General features: G+C 41.4%; 1 protein-coding gene across 4 annotated transcripts in view; it reads right to left on the reverse strand.

Moving 5' to 3' along the window:
* Positions 1-19,726, reverse strand: part of RABGAP1L (RAB GTPase activating protein 1 like) — an 803,631-nt gene that overhangs the window by 601,159 nt on the left and 182,746 nt on the right. For all 4 annotated transcript variants that reach the window (XM_030206422.1, XM_030206421.1, XM_030206423.1 and 1 more), the window contains 2 exons: positions 18,713-18,779; positions 16,531-16,633 (listed from right to left, as the gene is read on the reverse strand). In XM_030206422.1, coding sequence (XP_030062282.1) covers positions 16,531-16,633; positions 18,713-18,779 — 170 coding nt within the window. The remainder of the gene's footprint in view (positions 1-16,530; positions 16,634-18,712; positions 18,780-19,726) is intronic.

Consider the following 19,726-nt stretch of genomic DNA (forward strand, 5'->3'; position numbering starts at 1 on the left):
AAAATATCTTCAATATCAAATCAGTAGGCATTATTTCTATATTCATAGCCAATGTGCCCAGCAACATACATGTGTGTGCACATGCAAGTGACACAAAGTACAAATGAAACAAGAATCAAACTGTCCAACCGTGAAAGAATGCTCAAGAACATGGGTTCTTAACTTTTTTTGGTTCCTATACCCCTGTTTGCACCACCTTCCAAAACCATGTGTCCACTAATGACAGTAACATATGTCACTAAACTGTTAGCCACTAACAGTGCTAACTGCTAACATGTCACTAAAATTACAGTAGTACACAGTTACTCTACCAATAACTGTCCTAATAGCTGCCTTCACTTCACTCTGTCTAGAAAGTTTCAATAAATTGCCTCAAATTTCAAGACCCTTCTCTGCACTCCATTTGACCTCTTCCAGCACTCCCACTAGTCAAGAACCCCTGGATCTAGAAGTCTAGCTACAAGTGTTTAGAAACAAAAACAAAGAAATAGGCAGTGGTGTGCTGGAGCAGGCTCTCACAGGCTCACAAGAGCCGGTTGTTAAGTTTTTAAGAATTTTGAGAGCCGGTTGTTAATGTAAGGCCCTCCATGGCTACTTTAACAACTGGCTCTCAAAATGTGGGCTTGGGCCCCCTGCTGAATTCTCTTTTACTTTGCTGGTGGGGATGCTGAGCCCTGCCAGCCAAGTAAATAGACTACTGCTGCTCCCCGCTCCTTGTTTCCAGCTCTGTACAGCAGGCTGGGACTTCTCGAGCATATGAGAGAAGTACCAGCATGCTGCTCACAGCAATACGTTGGGAGTGGTGGCAGTCCATTTATTGGCTGCCAGCAAAGGTATGCCTAGCGTGCCCGCATGAAAGGAGGGAAGAGAGAGAGCCGCCCCTGGCCCTTCCAACTGCAGACCTGGCTACGTCCGGAGAAAGAGCCTGTTAAAAATTTACCAGCACAACTCTGGAAATAGGTATGATGATACATAACAATGAGTACATGAAATGAGGATGATTTTGGCAAGTGAAAGAAGAGAGATTAAAAGAAAAAAATGACCCAGATTACAAATACACCACCAAGGAACTACATTTATTCTAAGATTTGAGATGAAGATACAGGTTTGGTGAACCAAAAAGATGACCGAGTTCTAGAGATAAGGTGGTACAAAAAGGCTCATTTTTTGCTGTTAAAATTAGATGCTTTAAGAGTACAGAACAAAATCAGTCTAAAAAGTAATAAGAGAAATTGAGCCATGTACTCTCTTCCCTCTCTCTGATTCCTCATCTCTGTCATTTTCAAGAGAAAAAGACAGGAATAAGGTTTGTAAGTGGTTTGCCTACGTCAGATAAACAGCTAACATTTCTTTTTGTTTACTGATGTCAGATAAAGCCTTCTGTATCCAAAAGGGCTTAGTTCAAATAACACCTATGCACAGTAATATTTGCTGTGCATCCAGAATAAAGGGCTTTTAATTAGAGCACGGATGGGCAACTTGAGGTCCACCACTGAATTTCATAGAGCCCTTGAGACCATGGGAAGTATACATTAAAAACCCCATTAACCAGAGTTATCACAATAGCCACTCTAGCAATTTGTTTCCATCATTTATAGTTCTTTTGTTACTTATTTATCACAGGTGGTCTATACAGCTCTGTGTATTTTCAGTTCCAACGTTACATAATTTGTGCAACTCGCCAGAGATAATACTGACATTCATGCAGCCCTCTGTGTATAATGGTTGTCCACTCTTGAATTAGAGCTTCTGATCTTAGGGGCTTTTTTACTTGGAATTATAGGGGTTTATTTTTGAGGCAATTAGGTGCTGTCACAGAATAAGAAAAAAAGGGTTCATGTGTATTTGCATCACCATGGTGAAGTAGGAAGTAATCCTGTAGCTAGGACCTGCCCACCAGGGGATGCAACATCCTCTCGAACTGAGGATGTGTCTCCAGGAGCTTCTGCTCAGGAGGGAAGGGTTAGGACACCTGTTGTAGTTGGTGATTTGATCATTAGGCACAAAGGTAGCTGGGTGCCTGGTGAACATGAGGATCACCTGGTCACTTGCCTGCCTTGTGCAAAGGTGGCGGACCTCATGCTTCACCTAGACAGGATTTTTAGATAAAGCTAGGGAGGAGCCAGCTGTCTTGGTCCAATGACATAGGAAAATGTGAGAGGGAAGTTCTGGGAGCCAAATGTAGAGTCTTAGGTAGAAAGCTGAAATCCAGATCCACCAGGATAGCATTTTTGAAAATGCTTGCCATTCCACATGCAGGACCCAAGAGCCAGGCAGAGCTCTGAAGTCTCAATGCATAGTTGAGACGATAGTACAGGGATGATGGATTTAAGATTTGTTAGGAACTGGACAACATTCCGGGAAAAGGAGAGCCTATTCTGAAAGGATGGACTCCATCTTAACCAGGATGGAACTAGGCTGCAGGCAATAACATTTTAAAAGGAGATAAAATAGCTTTTAAACTAAAATGGAGGGGAGGACATGGTTCAGGGTGGACTATCCTTGAAGGATACTACTGGAACAGGTGCACATTTGGGGTTTTTTTTTGTGTGTGTGTTTTCTCACAAGCCCAGGCGCCTATCATTTGAGTCCGCATACCCTACCTAGGACACCGTTTATCGCTTCTGATTCTGGTTGGTTGTGGTTCTTGAATTTTTTTTGGTCCGTTTCAAATAGATGCTGCATTCCACAGCCTGGAACAAGGCTAATGGGGCTCCCTCAATTGCTGTACCCACAAGTTGAGAAGGATTAAAAATAACAACATGAGACCACATTACAAATCTCTAGAGAAATGATCGTTTATGCTGTATTTCGGTATTTGGAAACTCCCGCACTTATTCTCAGGCATTTAAAAAGCATTAACACCTGCTTTTAGCAGAACTACAGTGTAGTAAAAGGCTTCTGAAAGACACCCACTGCTTAAAAGTCAGGGGATGACGTACCTGTGTACATTTATCAAAGGCACCTTTTGTTGGTAGAACTGTTACATATGCAGGCCCTAAATTTAAATGGATATCTTATCCTTTTAAAGACAGGGTTGCTGTTTGTGTTGACCTTCTAAACAGATTTATATATTTCTCCAACATTTGGATAGAATTAATAATCTACATACGGTGAGAAGACTCCTGACGCAGGCCTGTATGGCCGAAACACAGCTGTGTCGAGTCCCTTTCTCCCTGCTATCTTATGACTAATAAAGTTCATTTTTTAATTTTCACAACCAAAGTGTCGTCTTTTTAATGTATTTATATTTTTAAATACATATGATGTGATTATTTTTACATTTTGATAATTTTTATTTTTTTATTTTTATTTTTCTGTACTATTTTAGTTTTATTTCTGTTCCTGTGAGTCATCTTCACTGTTTTTGTTTTTTTACTACTGGAACAGGGCATTTAGGGAATCCCAATAGAGACGTTTCAACAATGGTGAAAGAAAGCCAGGCAAGTTTAAGGGAAGCACTGAGTAACGGATGCAAATTATCCCAGTCAACCTATAAGCAGCTTGCAAATACAAAGAAAAAAACACAATTTGAAGTGTCTGTGTATAAATGTTAGAAGCCGACAAAATAAGTTGGGAGAGTTAGAGTATATAGCACTAAATGAAGAGGTAAATATAATAGGCATCTCATAGACCTGATAGAATGAGGACAATCAATGGGACACTGTGTTATCAGGGTACAAATTATATCGCAATGATAGAGTGGATCAAATTGGAAGGGGGGGGTTGCACTATATGTTAAAGAGGGAAAATAAACATTCAACATCAAACAGCAGTGTGGAATCCTTGTGGATAGAAATTCCATGTGTGAAGAGAAGGAGTATACTGGTAGGGCTGTATTACTGTCCACCAGGCCAGAATGAACAGACAGATGAAGAAATGTTTACAGAAATTAGGAAAGCTGGCAAATTGGGCAACAGTATAATAATGAATGATTTCAATTACCCAATATTAACTGGATAAATGCTAAATCAGGGAGTGCTAGAAAGATAAAATTCCTAGATGTAATAAATGGCTCCTTCTTGGAGCAACTGGTCCAGGAACCGAAAAGAGGGGGAGCTATTTTAGATTTAGTCCTTAGTGGAATGCTGGGCATAGTACAAGAGATAACACTGTTGGATCGTTGGGAAACAGTGATCATAACACGATCAAATCTGAGCTAATATCTGGAGTGAAGTCACAAAGGAAATCTACTGTAGCAGCATTTAATTTTAAAAAGGGCAACTATGATAAAATGAGGAAAATGGTTAAAAAGAAGCTAAAAGGATCATCTGCTAAGGTTAAAGACTTTAAATCAGGCTTGGACGTTGTTTAGAAATACTACCTTAGAGGCCCAGAACAGACGTATTCCACATATTTACAAAGGAAGAAAGAAGAGAAAATAACAGCCAGCATGGTTAAAAGGTGAAGTGAAAGAAGTTATTACAGCCAAAAGAACATCCTTCAAAGAATGGGAAAAGGATCCGAATGAAGAAAATAAGAATCTACATATGCACTGGCAAGTTAGACACAAAGCATTAATAAAGAAGGCTAAAATAGAATGCAAAGAGTAACTTGCCGCTGAGGCAAAAACTCACAGTAAAAACTTTTTTAGGTACATCAAAAGCAAAAAGCCTGTGAGGGAATTTGTGGAACTGTCAGTTCATGAAGGAGAAAAAGGGGCCCTCAGGGAGGACAAGGCCAAAACAGCATATGACCACCTAAACTTCCGGAAACTCCTAAAGCCTCTATTGTACTATGTAAGCCACATTGAACCTGCAAATAGGTGGGAAAATGTGGGATACAAATGTAACAAATAAATAAATAACAGATACACTGAATGAATCCTTAGCTTCAGTCTTTATGTAAGATGATGTAAGAGATCTACCTGTACCAGAGATTGTTTTCAAGGGTGATGATATGGAGGAACTGAAAGAAATCTCAGAGAACCTGGAAGATGTACTGAGCCAAATTGATAAATTAAAGAGGTACTGAAAGAACTCAAACATGAAATTGTTGATGTGCTGTTAGTGATCGATAACCTATGATTAAAATCTTCTGTAGTACCTGAAGATTGGAGGGTGGCCAATGTAACACCAATTTTTAAAAGTGTTCTAAGGGAAATTACAGAACAGTAAGCATGACTTCTGTGCCGGGCAAAATAGTACAAACTATTATAAAGAATAAAATTACGGAACACAGACAAACATGGTTTAATGGGACAGAGTCAGCATGGATTCACCCAAGGGAAGTCTTGCCTCACCAATTTGCTTAATTTCTTTGAAGGCATGAATAAACATGCCACTAAAGGTGAGCCGGATGATGCAGTGTTATCAAGATTTTCAGAAAGCTTTTGACAAGTTCCTCATGTGAGACTCCAAACAAAATTAAAGAGTCATTGAATAGAAGGTAATGTTCTGTTACGGCTTAGGAACTGGTTATTGGACAGAAAACAGGGTAGGGTTAAGTGGCCATTTTTCTCAATGGAGGAGAGTGAACAATGGAGCGCAGCAGGGGTACTTAGACTGGTGCTATTTAAACATAAATGATCTGGAAATCAGAATGACAAGTGAGGTGATTAAATCTGCAGATGACACAAAACAATTCAAAGTTGTTAAAAGACATGAAGACTGTGCAAAATTGCACGAAGACCTTAGGAAATTGGAAGACTGGGCATTCAAATGGCTGATGAAATTTAATGTGGACAAATGCAAAGTGATACACATTGGGAAGAATAATCCAGATCACTGTTACCTGATGCTAGGGTCCACCTTGGGAGTCAGCACCCAAGAAAAAGTTCTAGGTGTCATTGCAGGCAATAGGCTTAATCTTCTGCCCAGTGTGGGGCAGTGGTCAAAAAAGCAAACAAGATGCTAGGAATTATTAGGAAAGGGATGGTAAATAAGACCAAGAATACTAAAATGCCTCTGTATCACTCTATGGGGCGACCTGACCTTGAATGTTGCGTTTAATTCTGGTCACCATATCTCGTGAACATACTACTAGACATCACCTTGGTCACCACAACCAGTACAGACATCCCATCTGCAGACAACCTTGCTAAATACTTCAATGAAAAAATTGCAAACCTACGTAACACGCTACCTCAGGACAACACTGATATCAAAAATTTTATCACTGGCTTGGACCCAACCCCTGGTGAATACCCAGAGGACCGAACCTGGTCAAACTTCACTCTCCTCACCGCGGAAACAGTCACCCAGGCGATTAACAGGTTCTCCAACTCTCACTGTAAATTGGATACCTGCCTCAGCTACCTAATAAAATCCACCCCCCATCGCTTCATAGCAGACCTTACATCCCACTTAAACGACATGCTTCAACAAGGTCTCTTCCCTAAGGAAAATGGCAACATCCAATACCAAAAGATCCCAAGAAAAAATCAAACGAAATCACTAACTACCGCCCAGTAGCATCAATCCCACACCCCTCAGCAAAAATTAAAACCCCAATTACACACCCCAGAACAGCACATCCCCACTCACACTCACCCCTCAGTACCACACCCCCACTGACACCAGTTTTCACACACCCCAGAGTAGCACACCTCCACGCACACTTACCCCTCAGCAGTACACCCCCCATTCACACACCACAGAATAGCACATCCCCACTCACATTCATTCATTCTCACATACCCCTCAGCAAAACACCCCCACTCACACTTACCCATTCTCACACACCTTTCAGCAGAAATCCCCCACTCAAACCCTCTTCACCAGTACATCCCCATTCACACTCCTTCATCCTCACACTCACCCCTCAGCAGTACACCCCCACTTACTCATTTTCACCCCACTCAGTACCACCCCCCCATTCACATTCACCCATTCTCACACCTCCCCTCAACAGTACAAATCCTCAGTAGCACACCCTCACTCACACTCTCCCATTCTAACATACTCATTCACACTCAATCTCAGCAGTAGACCCCCCACTAAGTCATTTTCATACACCCCTCAGCACTGTCAATGTTTAAGGCTTGCCTCAAATAAGTCTTTATACATAAAATCGAAAAACAAAAAATGTCTATCAAAATGCGCTCGAATGAGAACTTAATACAAATTATATTAAACATGGTGTGTCGTACAATCGAGGGTGTCTTAGAACTGAGTGTTTCCCCCTTGTATGCAAAAAGGGGGGGGGGTGCGTCTTAGAATCGAGGAAACACAGTATATTTTAGAACCATTCACTGTCCTCCCACAGTGAGACACTGACATTTTCTACTGTAAGCATGCATGAGTCATCAAGACGGCAGCTCAGCCAACATACTCATTTTATTCTCTGCACATTCTTATCAATCCTTATCACTGTGTAATAAAACTAAACACAAAATCTATGCTGTTATATAAAGCTATATAATCATATAAATCCCAGCAAAGAAATCGTTTCTTTCAATCACTTTGTTAGCTGGTCACTACACATTCAAACATATATCACTATGGAGCTCATTTTCAAAACAGAAAAACGTCCAAAATGTGGCATAAACCTGCATTTGGACATTTTTCTTACAAAAACGTGCAAATTGGTATTTTCAAAACCAATTTTTACACGTTTTTCTATTACGTCCATCAGAAGTGCGTTCAAATCACAAGGAGGCATATCAGGGGTGTGTTAAGGGCAGGATCTGGGCGTTCCTAACACTTGGACGTTTTTCAGCTATAATGGAACAAAACAAAATCACTCAGGACTAAAACTAAGATGTTTTGAATTAGACCTGTTTTTATAAGAAATAAGGCAGAAAAAGATGCCCTAAATGACCACTGGAGGAAATGAGGGATGACCTCTCCTTACTCCCCCAGTGGTCACTCTAACCACCTCCTACCCCCCCCCCCCCCCCCAAAAATGTGATTTAAATCATTACTTGACAGCCTATATGACAACCTCAGGTGTTATACTCAGGTCCATTAGAACAGCATGCAGGTCCCTGGAGTAGTCTAGTGGTGGTACAGTGTACTGCAGACAGGTGGACCCAGGCCCATACATCCCCCTACCTTTTACACTCTGGGAGGAAACTGTGAGGCCTCCAAAACTCACCAGAAACCCACTGTACCCACATATTGGTGCCCCCTCCACCCGTAAGGGCTATGATACTGGTGTACAGTTGGGGGTAGTGGGTTTTGGGTAGGTTTTGGGGAACTCAGAAGACAAGATAAGGGAACAGTGGTGAGATGTGTACCTGGCAGCAGTGCCCCTTAGGGTACCCTATTGTTTTCTTGGGGTGTCTAGGAACCAGTCTACTAAAAATGCTGGTTCCTCCTACATCCCAATGGCTTGATTTTGCATTTTTTGCACTTGGACTTTTGTTTTTTCGAAAATGGACCAAATCACAAAATGTCCAAATCACAAAACCTTGTTCAAAACAGTATTTTCAATTAAAAAAAAAAGATAGAAGTTTTTCTTTTTTGAAAATGACCTTCTTTCCTATTTTTTTGAGACTGTCAGAATAGGACAGACTTAAACCGTTTCACTTTTTTTATGCAGTAGATACCACATTGTGTGTTTAAGTGATTTATGGAAAGAAAAATTATAAAATAAGACCGAAGACAATTTGGCAGCTTGCATAAAAAAAGTGAAACGCTTTAAGTCTGCCCTATTCTGACAGTCTCAAAAAATATTTATGATACTATGCTATATGGGGCCCTGTTTCTTAAGGTGCACTAGAATACACTAAAAACGTTAGCACGCCTACAGCGTGGCTTAATATGCAGGGCTCATAGTGATATATGTTTAAATGTATAGTGACCAGCTAATAAAAGTGATTGAAATAAATGATTTCTTTGCTGGGATTTATATGATTATATTGATTTGATATTCCTGCATTTTGAAAACTATCCATATAATTTGATTTATAATTATGTTGTATAAAGCTGGGCAGGAAACACATGAACAAGCAATCCCACTTCTTCAGAAACAAAAGGAGTTGCTATCCTTCATTCTATGAAGTTTATACACTTTGCAAGGAAAAAGGGTTTCCATTTTTCTTTATCTGTATCATATACCCCGTTTTCAGTCTTCTTAACTTTCAACATAAACATACAATTGCATAAATTAACATGAAACTACAATAGAAAATAAGAACATGTGTTCTCCTTCAAGGATCTGAACTACAATACTGCCAAGTGCTTTCTGAGTTTTATTCTTAATTGTTTCAATTGTTTAGCTATAGGTTTAGCTACCTGATAACTTGCATTCTAGACTTTAATTGCTCAGTTAATTTGTGCTGACTATATTTCTACATAGTTGGCTGTGCTGCTGTCTACTAACCAAGAACAAAACACACACAAAAAAAAACAAGCTGGCAAGCTCTGCGAGGTTTATTTTGACCCATTACCATTCCCAGGTTCAAGGTTTTTCTAGCTTTTTAGATTGTAAATGATTATATCACAAAAAGAACAAACTCAAGGACTTCTTACCAACAAATAGGGAGGATCGACCAACAGTACCTGCTCAGCATTCCCCAGCTAACGCGACTTTTTCCAGGCCCTGATCTTTCAGCCCTTACCTCTAAGTGGTGAAGATCTCCACCGTTCCACAATCCCTCTCACAATTACAGTGGGGGAAATAAGTATTTGATCCCTTGCTGATTTTGTAAGTTTGCCCACTGACAAAGACATGAGCAGCCCATAATTGAAGGGTAGGTTATTGGTAACAGTGAGAGATAGCACATCACAAATTAAATCCGGAAAATCACATTGTGGAAAGTATATGAATTTATTTGCATTCTGCAGAGGGAAATAAGTATTTGATCCCCCACCAACCAGTAAGAGATCTGGCCCCTACAGACCAGGTAGATGCTCCAAATCAACTCGTTACCTGCATGACAGACAGCTGTCGGCAATGGTCACCTGTATGAAAGACACCTGTCCACAGACTCAGTGAATCAGTCAGACTCTAACCTCTACAAAATGGCCAAGAGCAAGGAGCTGTCTAAGGATGTCAGGGACAAGATCATACACCTGCACAAGGCTGGAATGGGCTACAAAACCATCAGTAAGACGCTGGGCGAGAAGGAGACAACTGTTGGTGCCATAGTAAGAAAATGGAAGAAGTACAAAATGACTGTCAATCGACAAAGATCTGGGGCTCCACGCAAAATCTCACCTCGTGGGGTATCCTTGATCATGAGGAAGGTTAGAAATCAGCCTACAACTACAAGGGGGGAACTTGTCAATGATCTCAAGGCAGCTGGGACCACTGTCACCACGAAAACCATTGGTAACACATTACGACATAACGGATTGCAATCCTGCAGTGCCCGCAAGGTCCCCCTGCTCCGGAAGGCACATGTGACGGCCCGTCTGAAGTTTGCCAGTGAACACCTGGATGATGCCGAGAGTGATTGGGAGAAGGTGCTGTGGTCAGATGAGACAAAAATTGAGCTCTTTGGCATGAACTCAACTCGCCGTGTTTGGAGGAAGAGAAATGCTGCCTATGACCCAAAGAACACCGTCCCCACTGTCAAGCATGGAGGTGGAAATGTTATGTTTTGGGGGTGTTTCTCTGCTAAGGGCACAGGACTACTTCACCGCATCAATGGGAGAATGGATGGGGCCATGTACCGTACAATTCTGAGTGACAACCTCCTTCCCTCCGCCAGGGCCTTAAAAATGGGTCGTGGCTGGGTCTTCCAGCACGACAATGACCCAAAACATACAGCCAAGGCAACAAAGGAGTGGCTCAGGAAGAAGCACATTAGGGTCATGGAGTGGCCTAGCCAGTCACCAGACCTTAATCCCATTGAAAACTTATGGAGGGAGCTGAAGCTGCAAGTTGCCAAGCGACAGCCCAGAACTCTTAATGATTTAGAGATGATCTGCAAAGAGGAGTGGACCAAAATTCCTCCTGACATGTGTGCAAACCTCATCATCAACTACAGAAGACGTCTGACCGCTGTGCTTGCCAACAAGGGTTTTGCCACCAAGTATTAGGTCTTGTTTGCCAGAGGGATTAAATACTTATTTCCCTCTGCAGAATGCAAATAAATTCATATACTTTCCACAATGTGATTTTCCGGATTTAATTTGTGATGTGCTATCTCTCACTGTTACCAATAACCTACCCTTCAATTATGGGCTGCTCATGTCTTTGTCAGTGGGCAAACTTACAAAATCAGCAAGGGATCAAATACTTATTTCCCCCACTGTACTTCTTTAATGAAACGTATTCTGGACATGACAGTGAATGCGGTATTAGGGAATGTCAGTTTCGCGTTTTGCATAGGGGTTACGTGGCACAAGCACAACGTTTGCATATAGGAAAGGTAGATTCCCCTTTATGCCTGAAATGCACTTTAGATGTTAACTCTTTCTTTCAAGCCTTTTGGGCCTGTCCGAAGATTCAGCTTTTCTGGAAAGCCATCCTCTCTTATCTGGGCTGGCTTCTCCACTCCCTGATTCCCTTGTCCCCACTGGGCTTTCTTCTAGATTATTTTGAGATCTTTGCATTGCATGGCGGGGGGGAGGGGGGAAGACACCAACTTCTACATAAAGCGTAGATTGAGGGCAAAAAAATTATCTTGGGAGTCTGGACCATAGTTGATACACCTTCTTATTTGGCATGGAGAAATAAATTACACTCCTTGATGCTTTTGGAAACGCCCGCAGAAACGAGGGGCATTTAGATATGATGTCTAACTCCGACTTTGGACGTTTTGCAAAAGGACCCCATGGTTTATTAACATTGTCTGTGCAGGACTGATCTGGATTGATCTGGCTTGTTTCGTTTTCCCTTATGTGTATTGATGTTTTAGTACTTACCACAATGTTTCGGGTGCTGCCTTTTCCTAGGTAGGCTCTTGTTGTGTAACTCGTGGAAGTTACTGTTATTATGGTATGTAGAATTGCACTGTAAGTCCTGGTATGTCAGGTACTGAATACTGATCACATCTTTCCCAGTAGTAGCTCAATGTAAGTTACATTCAGGTACAGTAGGTATTTTCCTGTCCCTGGAGGGCTTACAATCTACAATTGTGGAACAGCAATGGGATTTGAATCCTGGCTGCCTAGGTTCTTAGATTTCTGCTCTAATCATTTGGTACAGATAATACATATAGGTGCTCATTTTCAAAGCATATAGACTTACAAAGTTACATGGAAGGGCATTTTCGATACAAAGTCTAAGTCCGACTTTGGAAGTTTTGCACGTTATCAATAGAAATCAAACAAAATAAAACATGGAAAAGAAAATAAGATGATACCTTTTTTATTGGACATAACTTAATACATTTCTTGATTAGCTTTCGAAGGTTGCCCTTCTTCGTCAGATCGGAAATAAGCAAATGTGTTGGCAGATAGTATATATAAGAGAAACATCAAAGCATCACTTTGACAGTCTGACAGAGTGGGAGGGTGGGGGTATGCATGGGCACATCAAAGCATTTCACTGATATTCTAACAGGATGGGTGTTGGTAGGTGACAGGAGGGTAATAAACAGAGAAATAAACAGAGAAATACAGCTTCATGGTTTATAATGGGTTAGAAAACCCAGATCCTTATTAAGTCCTGTTTGTTGGTTGTCAAAATATTCAATCATTCTTATTTCAAAGGTCTTACGTTCCTGTATTGTTTTAAAATTACCTTTCAGTATTCTTACTGTGAAATCACTGGTGCAGTGATCTGGTCTTGTAAAGTGTTGGCCCACAGGGGTGGGGGCTTGACTGGCACCGGCTATTTTCATGTGATGTCTGTGCAGATTGAATCTTGTCTTAAGCATCTGGTATTTCTCCAATATAGCATCCTTCGTTACATTTTTTACACTGAATGATATATACCACATTGGAAGATGAGCATGTAAAATAGTCCTTTATGTTGAATATTTTTCCCTTGTGAATGACTGTGGGGTCTTGTGAAATGTTTTGGCATAGTTTGCAGCTGGCTGTGTTACAGGGAAAAGTGCACTTTTCATTTTCCGTCTGTGATGGGAGTTTACTTCTGATCAGCTTGCGTTTTAAGTTTGGTGGCTGTCGGAAGGCCAGCACTGGTGGGGATGGGAATATCTCTTTCAGTAATTCATCTTCCTGAAGTAGTGGCTGTAGGTCTCTTATGATTTTCCTCAATTTCTCCAGCTCTGGGTTGTATGTCACTACAAGGGGAATTCTGTCTGTGGCCTTTTTTTCTTTGTACTGTAGCAGATTTTCCCTGGGTGTTTTGAGGGAGGAGGCAATATTCTTGGAGATTATTTTGGGGTTGTAGCCTTTCTGTTTGAAGGATGCAGTCAGGGTTTCAAGGTGTCTGTCTCTATTCTCTGGGTCCGAGCAGATACGGTGGTATCTTGTGGCTTGGCTGTAAATAATGGATCTTTTTGTATGTGAAGGGTGGAAGTTGGAGTTGTAGAGGTAGCTGCATCTGTCTGTGGGTTTCTTGTATATAGATGTTTGTATACAGCCATCACTGATTGAGACTGTGGTGTCCCAAAAAATTGACTTTTTCTGGGGAGTAGTCAATTTTAAATCTGATTGTAGGATGGTATGTATTGAAGGAATAGTAAAATTGTTTCACAGTTTCTTCCCCCTCCGTCCAAATCATAAAAATGTCATCGATGTACCGGTAGTATTTTAGAGGTTTGGTCTGGTATGTATTCAGAAATGTCTCTTCCAAATCAGCCATAAAAAGGTTGGCATATTGGGGTGCTGTCCTGGTGCCCATTGCAGTGCCCATTATTTGTAGATAGATATCATTGTTAAAGCGGAAGTAGTTGTGAGTTAAAATTAATTTGATTAATTTTGTAATGGTTTCTGGTGAGTATTGATGGTCCAGTGTGGATTTTTTTTAGGAGTCTTCCACATGCAGCTATGCCATCCGCATGTGGAATGTTGCTGTATAGTGATTCTACATCCATCGTGACCAGAAGGGTGTTTGGTGGTAATTGCTTGATATTTTTCAATTTATTCAGAAAGTCTGTGGTGTCTTGTATGAAGCTGTTAGTTTTGTGCACAAGAGGTTTCAGAATTCCCTCTATGAGTCCAGATATTTCCTCCGTGAGCCTGCCAATATCTGATGTGATTGGTCTGCCTGGGTTTCCAGGTTTGTGGATTTTGGGTAACATGTAGAATGTGCCCACAGAATAGGAAAGAAGGTCATTTTCGAAAAACGTCCATCTTTTTTCTTGAAAATACTGTTTCAAACAAGGCTTTGTGCTTTGGACATTTTGTGTTTTGGTCCATTTTTGAAAAAGACATGAATAGTGCAAAAACATAGAAAATAAGCAATTGGGATGCAGAGAAGCCAGCACTTTTAGCAGACTAGTCCCCCAGACATCCCAGAAGAGCAATAGGCACCCTAGCACTTCATAAAAATGCTCCCAGGTACACATCTCACCTTTGCTCCCTTGTCCCTTGAGCCCTCCAAAACCCACCAAAAACCTACTGCCCCACCACCGTACACCACTACAATAGCCCTTATGACTGAAGGGGGCACCTATATATGGGTACAGTAGGGTTTTGGTGACTTTGGGAGGAGTAACAGTTTCCACTACAGGTGTGACAGGTAGAGGGTGTTAAGAACCCGAGTCAGTCACTCCATAGTGCACTGCACCGACCACTATACTACTCCAGGGACCTCTGCATGCTGGCTATAACATCTAAGCCTGTCATAGAGGTTGATAAGTCATATTTTTACCCACATTTTTGGGGGGTGGGAAGGGGTCAGTGACCACTGGAGGGGTTTGGGGGAGTCATCCCTGATTCCCTTCAGTGGTCATCTGGTTATTTAGGGCACCTTTTTGTGCCTTATTTATTATAAAAACAGGTCTAGCTGAAAACTTCTTATTTTTAGTCTTGTTCCATTATGGCTGAAAAATGTCTAAGTCTTAGGAACACCCAAATCATGCCCCTAAAACGACCCCTTGAGATTTGGATGCACTGCAGATGAACAGCATAGAAAAACGTCTGAAAAATAGGGTTTGAAATAGAGAGTTGCACGGGGACAGAAATCTTACCCATCCCCGCCCGTCCCTGCTGGAATTTTACCCGTCCCCACCCGTCCCCGCTGGAATCTTACCCATCCCCGCCCGTCCCCGCTGGAATTTTACCCGTCCCCACCCGTCCCCGCTGGAATCTTACCCATCCCCACCCATCCCCGCAAGAATTTAACCCATCCCCACCCATCCCCATAAGAATTTAATGGTACATAAAAGAAAATTCCAGTCAGCTCCCTCAGTCTGTCTCTGGATTTGAGCCACAGCACTGTAGGCAAGGAAGGAACGGAAGTTGGAACACTCTGGTGCGCACATGTAAGACTTGTCTCTGATTCACTTGCACTGTGTGCTGAGAGGTCGCCACATGCATGTGCCAGTAGGTCAGGTGACATCTGATTCTCGTGCCTGTGTCAGAACTGAGGTCTGTGCACCAGCCTGGGAGCAAAGAGGATTAATAGTAACATAGTAAGTGACAGCAAATAGACCTGAACGGTCCATCCACTCTGCCAATAGTCACACTCATGATCAATTTATCATTAAATCAACAAGTGTGATATTATATACTTGATTATGGTCTTTCTTTCGTGTTTCTGGAACAAAGACCACAGAAGTCTATCTGGCCCTATCCTTATGTTCCAACTACTGGAGTTGCCGTTGAAGCCCACTCCAGTCTATTTGTCTTCTCATTTGTGGGACACAGACCGTAAAAATCTGTCCAGCACTGTCCTCATGTTCCAGCCACTGAAGTTGCTGTCTAAGCCCTTTCCAGCCCATCCTAAACCAGATTGCCATGTATGAGACACAGACCATACAAGTCTGCCAGGTATCAGCCCTAGTTCATCACAGCCAGAGTCGCCATCTAAGCGTCACTTGACACATCCACACACATGCAGCCATTTAAGGTTAGGTTTTATATAAATTCCATTTTCTAATTAGAGATCCTCTGTGTTCATCCCACGCCTTTTTGAATTCCGTCATCATTTGTGACTCTACCACCTCCTTAATGGAAGACTTTCCACAGTTGTGCTGTTAAAGCAAGGAAGAAGAAGAGGAGGAGGAGAAGACAGCACTCAAAGAAATTGGTATTCGGTAGATGAGAGGCTGGTGCAGGTGCAGCTTACACTTCTACGAGAAGACCGCAGAACTGCTTCCATCCCCACGGGAACCCCGCAGGAACTGCCCCCGTCCCCGCGGGAATCCCGCAGAGCTGCTTCCATCCCCAAGGGAACCCCGCAGGAACTGCCTCCGTCCCCACGGGGATCCCGCGGGTTCCGCGGGATTCCCGCAAACCCCGTTCCCGTGCAGCTCTCTAGTTTGAAAATACAACCTCTGTTATTTGAAGACTCTTGCCTCCAAACATCACCTTACTATAAAATTAAAGGAAACTTGAGGATTCTTCAAAGTACAGTAGTTAGCAATAAGAACTCTGCTCAGTATCGGCTATATACTTTCCTCTGGGAAACATCTTCTTAGCAAATGGTACATAAGCTGGCAAAAATGTGCTATTATTTTCAAACTCTAATGCCCAGGTGATTTTGAAGCTCAATTCAGGTGCTTTGGCTGGGGTAGAATGCAATTAGTATTTAAATTAAAAATGATTTACTTAAAGATACCTTTTGGAGTTTCTTCATTAAGTGCCTGAAAAGCTGGTGCATTGGGATTCCACGTTCCAGTAATAACATAAGCTCTCCCATCACAATTTTTCCCCATGGACTCCTATGAATAAGTAAAAGGACATCAAAAGGGAAATTACATTCTTATGCGCGTATCTACCATGGTTGCTTTCTGAACAGCTATTTCTGCACATAAAGCAAACGTTTTACACCCAGAAATACCTTTCAAAAATCCCCAATAATGATTCAAGCCAACAAGAAGTTTATTAGTAATTTTAATAAAATGATAATTGATCATTACCAAGAATATTTCACTATATCAGCTGTCTCCTCTTCAGGTAGCCCAGCATTTACTGCACATGCCCTGTTTAAGAGAACAGTAGTGCTCACAGTGTTATTTTTGCAATTACAGAGGTTCTTTTTACAGTTCTACCACAGAAATTCTGTCATACAACAAGGGCTCCCTTGGGCAAATCCTGTAAGCAATACTGAATTGAGCAGAGGCTCTGGGACGCAATAGCCTCTAAGGAGTACACAGAAATCACCAACAACCATAGATTAGATATGACTTGTAAATTAAGTCAGGCTCGAACCTAGATATATCTAATGGCTCACTTGATAATTAATTTTATCAGGGGTTACAGTGGATATTACAAAGGCACAACACAACAGAATCAATTTTCGTCTGGTATGTTAACAAAGAAACTCCATATTTCAAAAATATTTTGGATGACTATCAAGCAGCATTGTTTCTTTTAACAAAGCTTACTCTTTAGATAATAATAAAAATCATACTGGCTTTCATTTTATTTCAAAGTAAAATAAGCTCCTTCATGCTGTCTGCAACTTTCAAAAGGTACTCATCCAGCATTTTAATACATTGGTTTTGGTATGCTGGTCATCAACAAGTATACAACTGACAAACTAAAGATTAAACACAAACTGCTAAATTCTGATCTTAGAGGCCCTTTTACTAAAAAGTGCATTAGGCAACTAAAGCAGGAATTAGTGCGTGCTGTTATCAGCCAAGCGCAGTAATGGTTTCTGGGGTGGCATGACAGTGCGCATTGATGTACTTATTAGTTGCAGAACACGGGCAGGACATGAGTGACATGGGTGGATCAGATGTGTGGCTAGCAGAAGCAACTCAAGAGGAGGCAGTCAATGCAGCCATGGCCCTAACCCTGCTCTCTCCCCACTCCAATCTCCCCCCCATCAGATCTTTTCCAGTAAATCCTCCCCACCACTTGATGAGATCTCCTTTTTGATCCCCCATCCCAATCAGACTCTCCAATCTCCCTAAAATGCCCCCATTAATCCCTCCCAGCTGTCCCCAACTCAACCCAAACCCCATCCCCCAGACCCCCTCCCATATAATGGCATTGAAAAGTCGATTCCTAGAAGTAGTACATCAAGACTACCACTAGGGATCAGCAATGTATTTTGAAGCCAATGCCAGATGGAACTGGAGCAGAGAGGGCTGCGCCTCTTGCTTCTTGCCACTGCATCACCAGGCCTTACCTCCAGGTAAGTCCTGGAGGTGGGTGGATTGGAGAATAGGTGGAGAGGGTTGAGGATCTGATTGGATGGGGGTGGAGGATAGGAAAGAGGATCTGACTTGGAGGGGCAGAAATGGTGGCACCTCTGCAGATGGCTTTCATGCTGACAGCGCACAAGCCATGTTCCATGCATGGGCAATAGCATGGTGGGCCCACACTATCAGCCCAGGCATATAACATGGTTCCCATCTGATAACTCTCTAACCTGTGTGGTAAATGCGGGACAGATTATTATTATTATTAACATTTGTATAGCGCTACCAGACGCACGAAGCGCTGAACACCTGATACAGCATCTTCTCTACATTTACCGCATGGGTATTGCTGTTAATGTGTGGTAAGTGCAAATTCTTACCACATTTTAGTAAAGGGGCCCCAAAACAAAAATAAACAAGAATGTGTAGAGCTCTCAAAATTATGTAAACATATGCATACAAATGTATTTTGTACAAAGGAGAAAAACTGAGAACAGAAAAACTGTACTAAGAAATAGAGAGCGATGCTATTTTTTATAATGATTGCTTATTCTCTTCTGTCACTGTGGTTAGGGCTGAATTGTTAATTGCTAACTTTTAAGTCATAAACAGTATTGAAATATAAAGAATTTTGTTTATAATTATTACCATATCCAGTAAATGCATATCACTGTTTTTAACATTTCGACCCGGACTTAGCAGCATTCCAAAACACCTAGGATGATAAAAAAAAGTTCATTAGAATGTGATAAATAAAAATACTGACCTGCCTGAGAAGCCATGTTTGCTCTAGCTATCATGGATCATGAATAGTGCTTCCAGGCCAACAATTTAAGCAAAACAGCAAAAATACAGGTAAACAGTCATTATGTATGACACACTACTGGTGCCTCTAGCATTGATGAGTTCTGTCCCAAAGAATACCCCATGTTCACACTTGTAGCAATAGGTGGAATGCTGAAGCAGTGAAAATTTAATTCATCTGGCGTGATGATACCCTCCAGAAGATGAACTTGAAACCCTCAAATATTAAATACACGTGGGTATCTTTACTTGACTTATTATTGGGGGGGATAATTTAAATGACCATAAAACAGGCTGCTGTTAAGGTTAATCAATAAAGCATGGATGAGATATAAGGTTATAAATCGGAAAAGTCAGGGGTGTGAGGGATTATTGTTACAATGGTCAAATTTTTTACATTAAATTTATCATCTTCCCAATAATAGGTCAGTAGACTCTATACTGATTGATAAGTGGGTTACAAATCTCATGTTGCAGGCATATTCGCTGATACTTCCTTGCAGCTTTAATCTCTTTCTAGAAGATGCTTCCTCATTTTTGGCAGAAAATTTCTTATCCTTAGTACCAGTACTAGGATTTGACCCTACAATTTTAAAACAGTACATCAACTGGATCATATATGTTTATATCAGCCAGTATCATTCATTTGTGAAAGCGTATGTCTATATTACACCATGACCACATCCATCACAGATTATGCAGAAATTTCTTTCTGACCCAAGACGGATGTCCAAAAATATATTGGTAATTAGAATGGCAAAAGTGTTGAGATGATGTAGATGCTCAGGTTTCAATGTGAAATTTATTTTTCAGAATGTGTGGAGGAGTGGCCTAGTGGTTAGGGTGGTGGACTTTGGT

This window comes from Microcaecilia unicolor, chromosome 6 (assembly GCF_901765095.1).
Source record: "Microcaecilia unicolor chromosome 6, aMicUni1.1, whole genome shotgun sequence".
Lineage (NCBI taxonomy): Eukaryota > Metazoa > Chordata > Amphibia > Gymnophiona > Siphonopidae > Microcaecilia > Microcaecilia unicolor.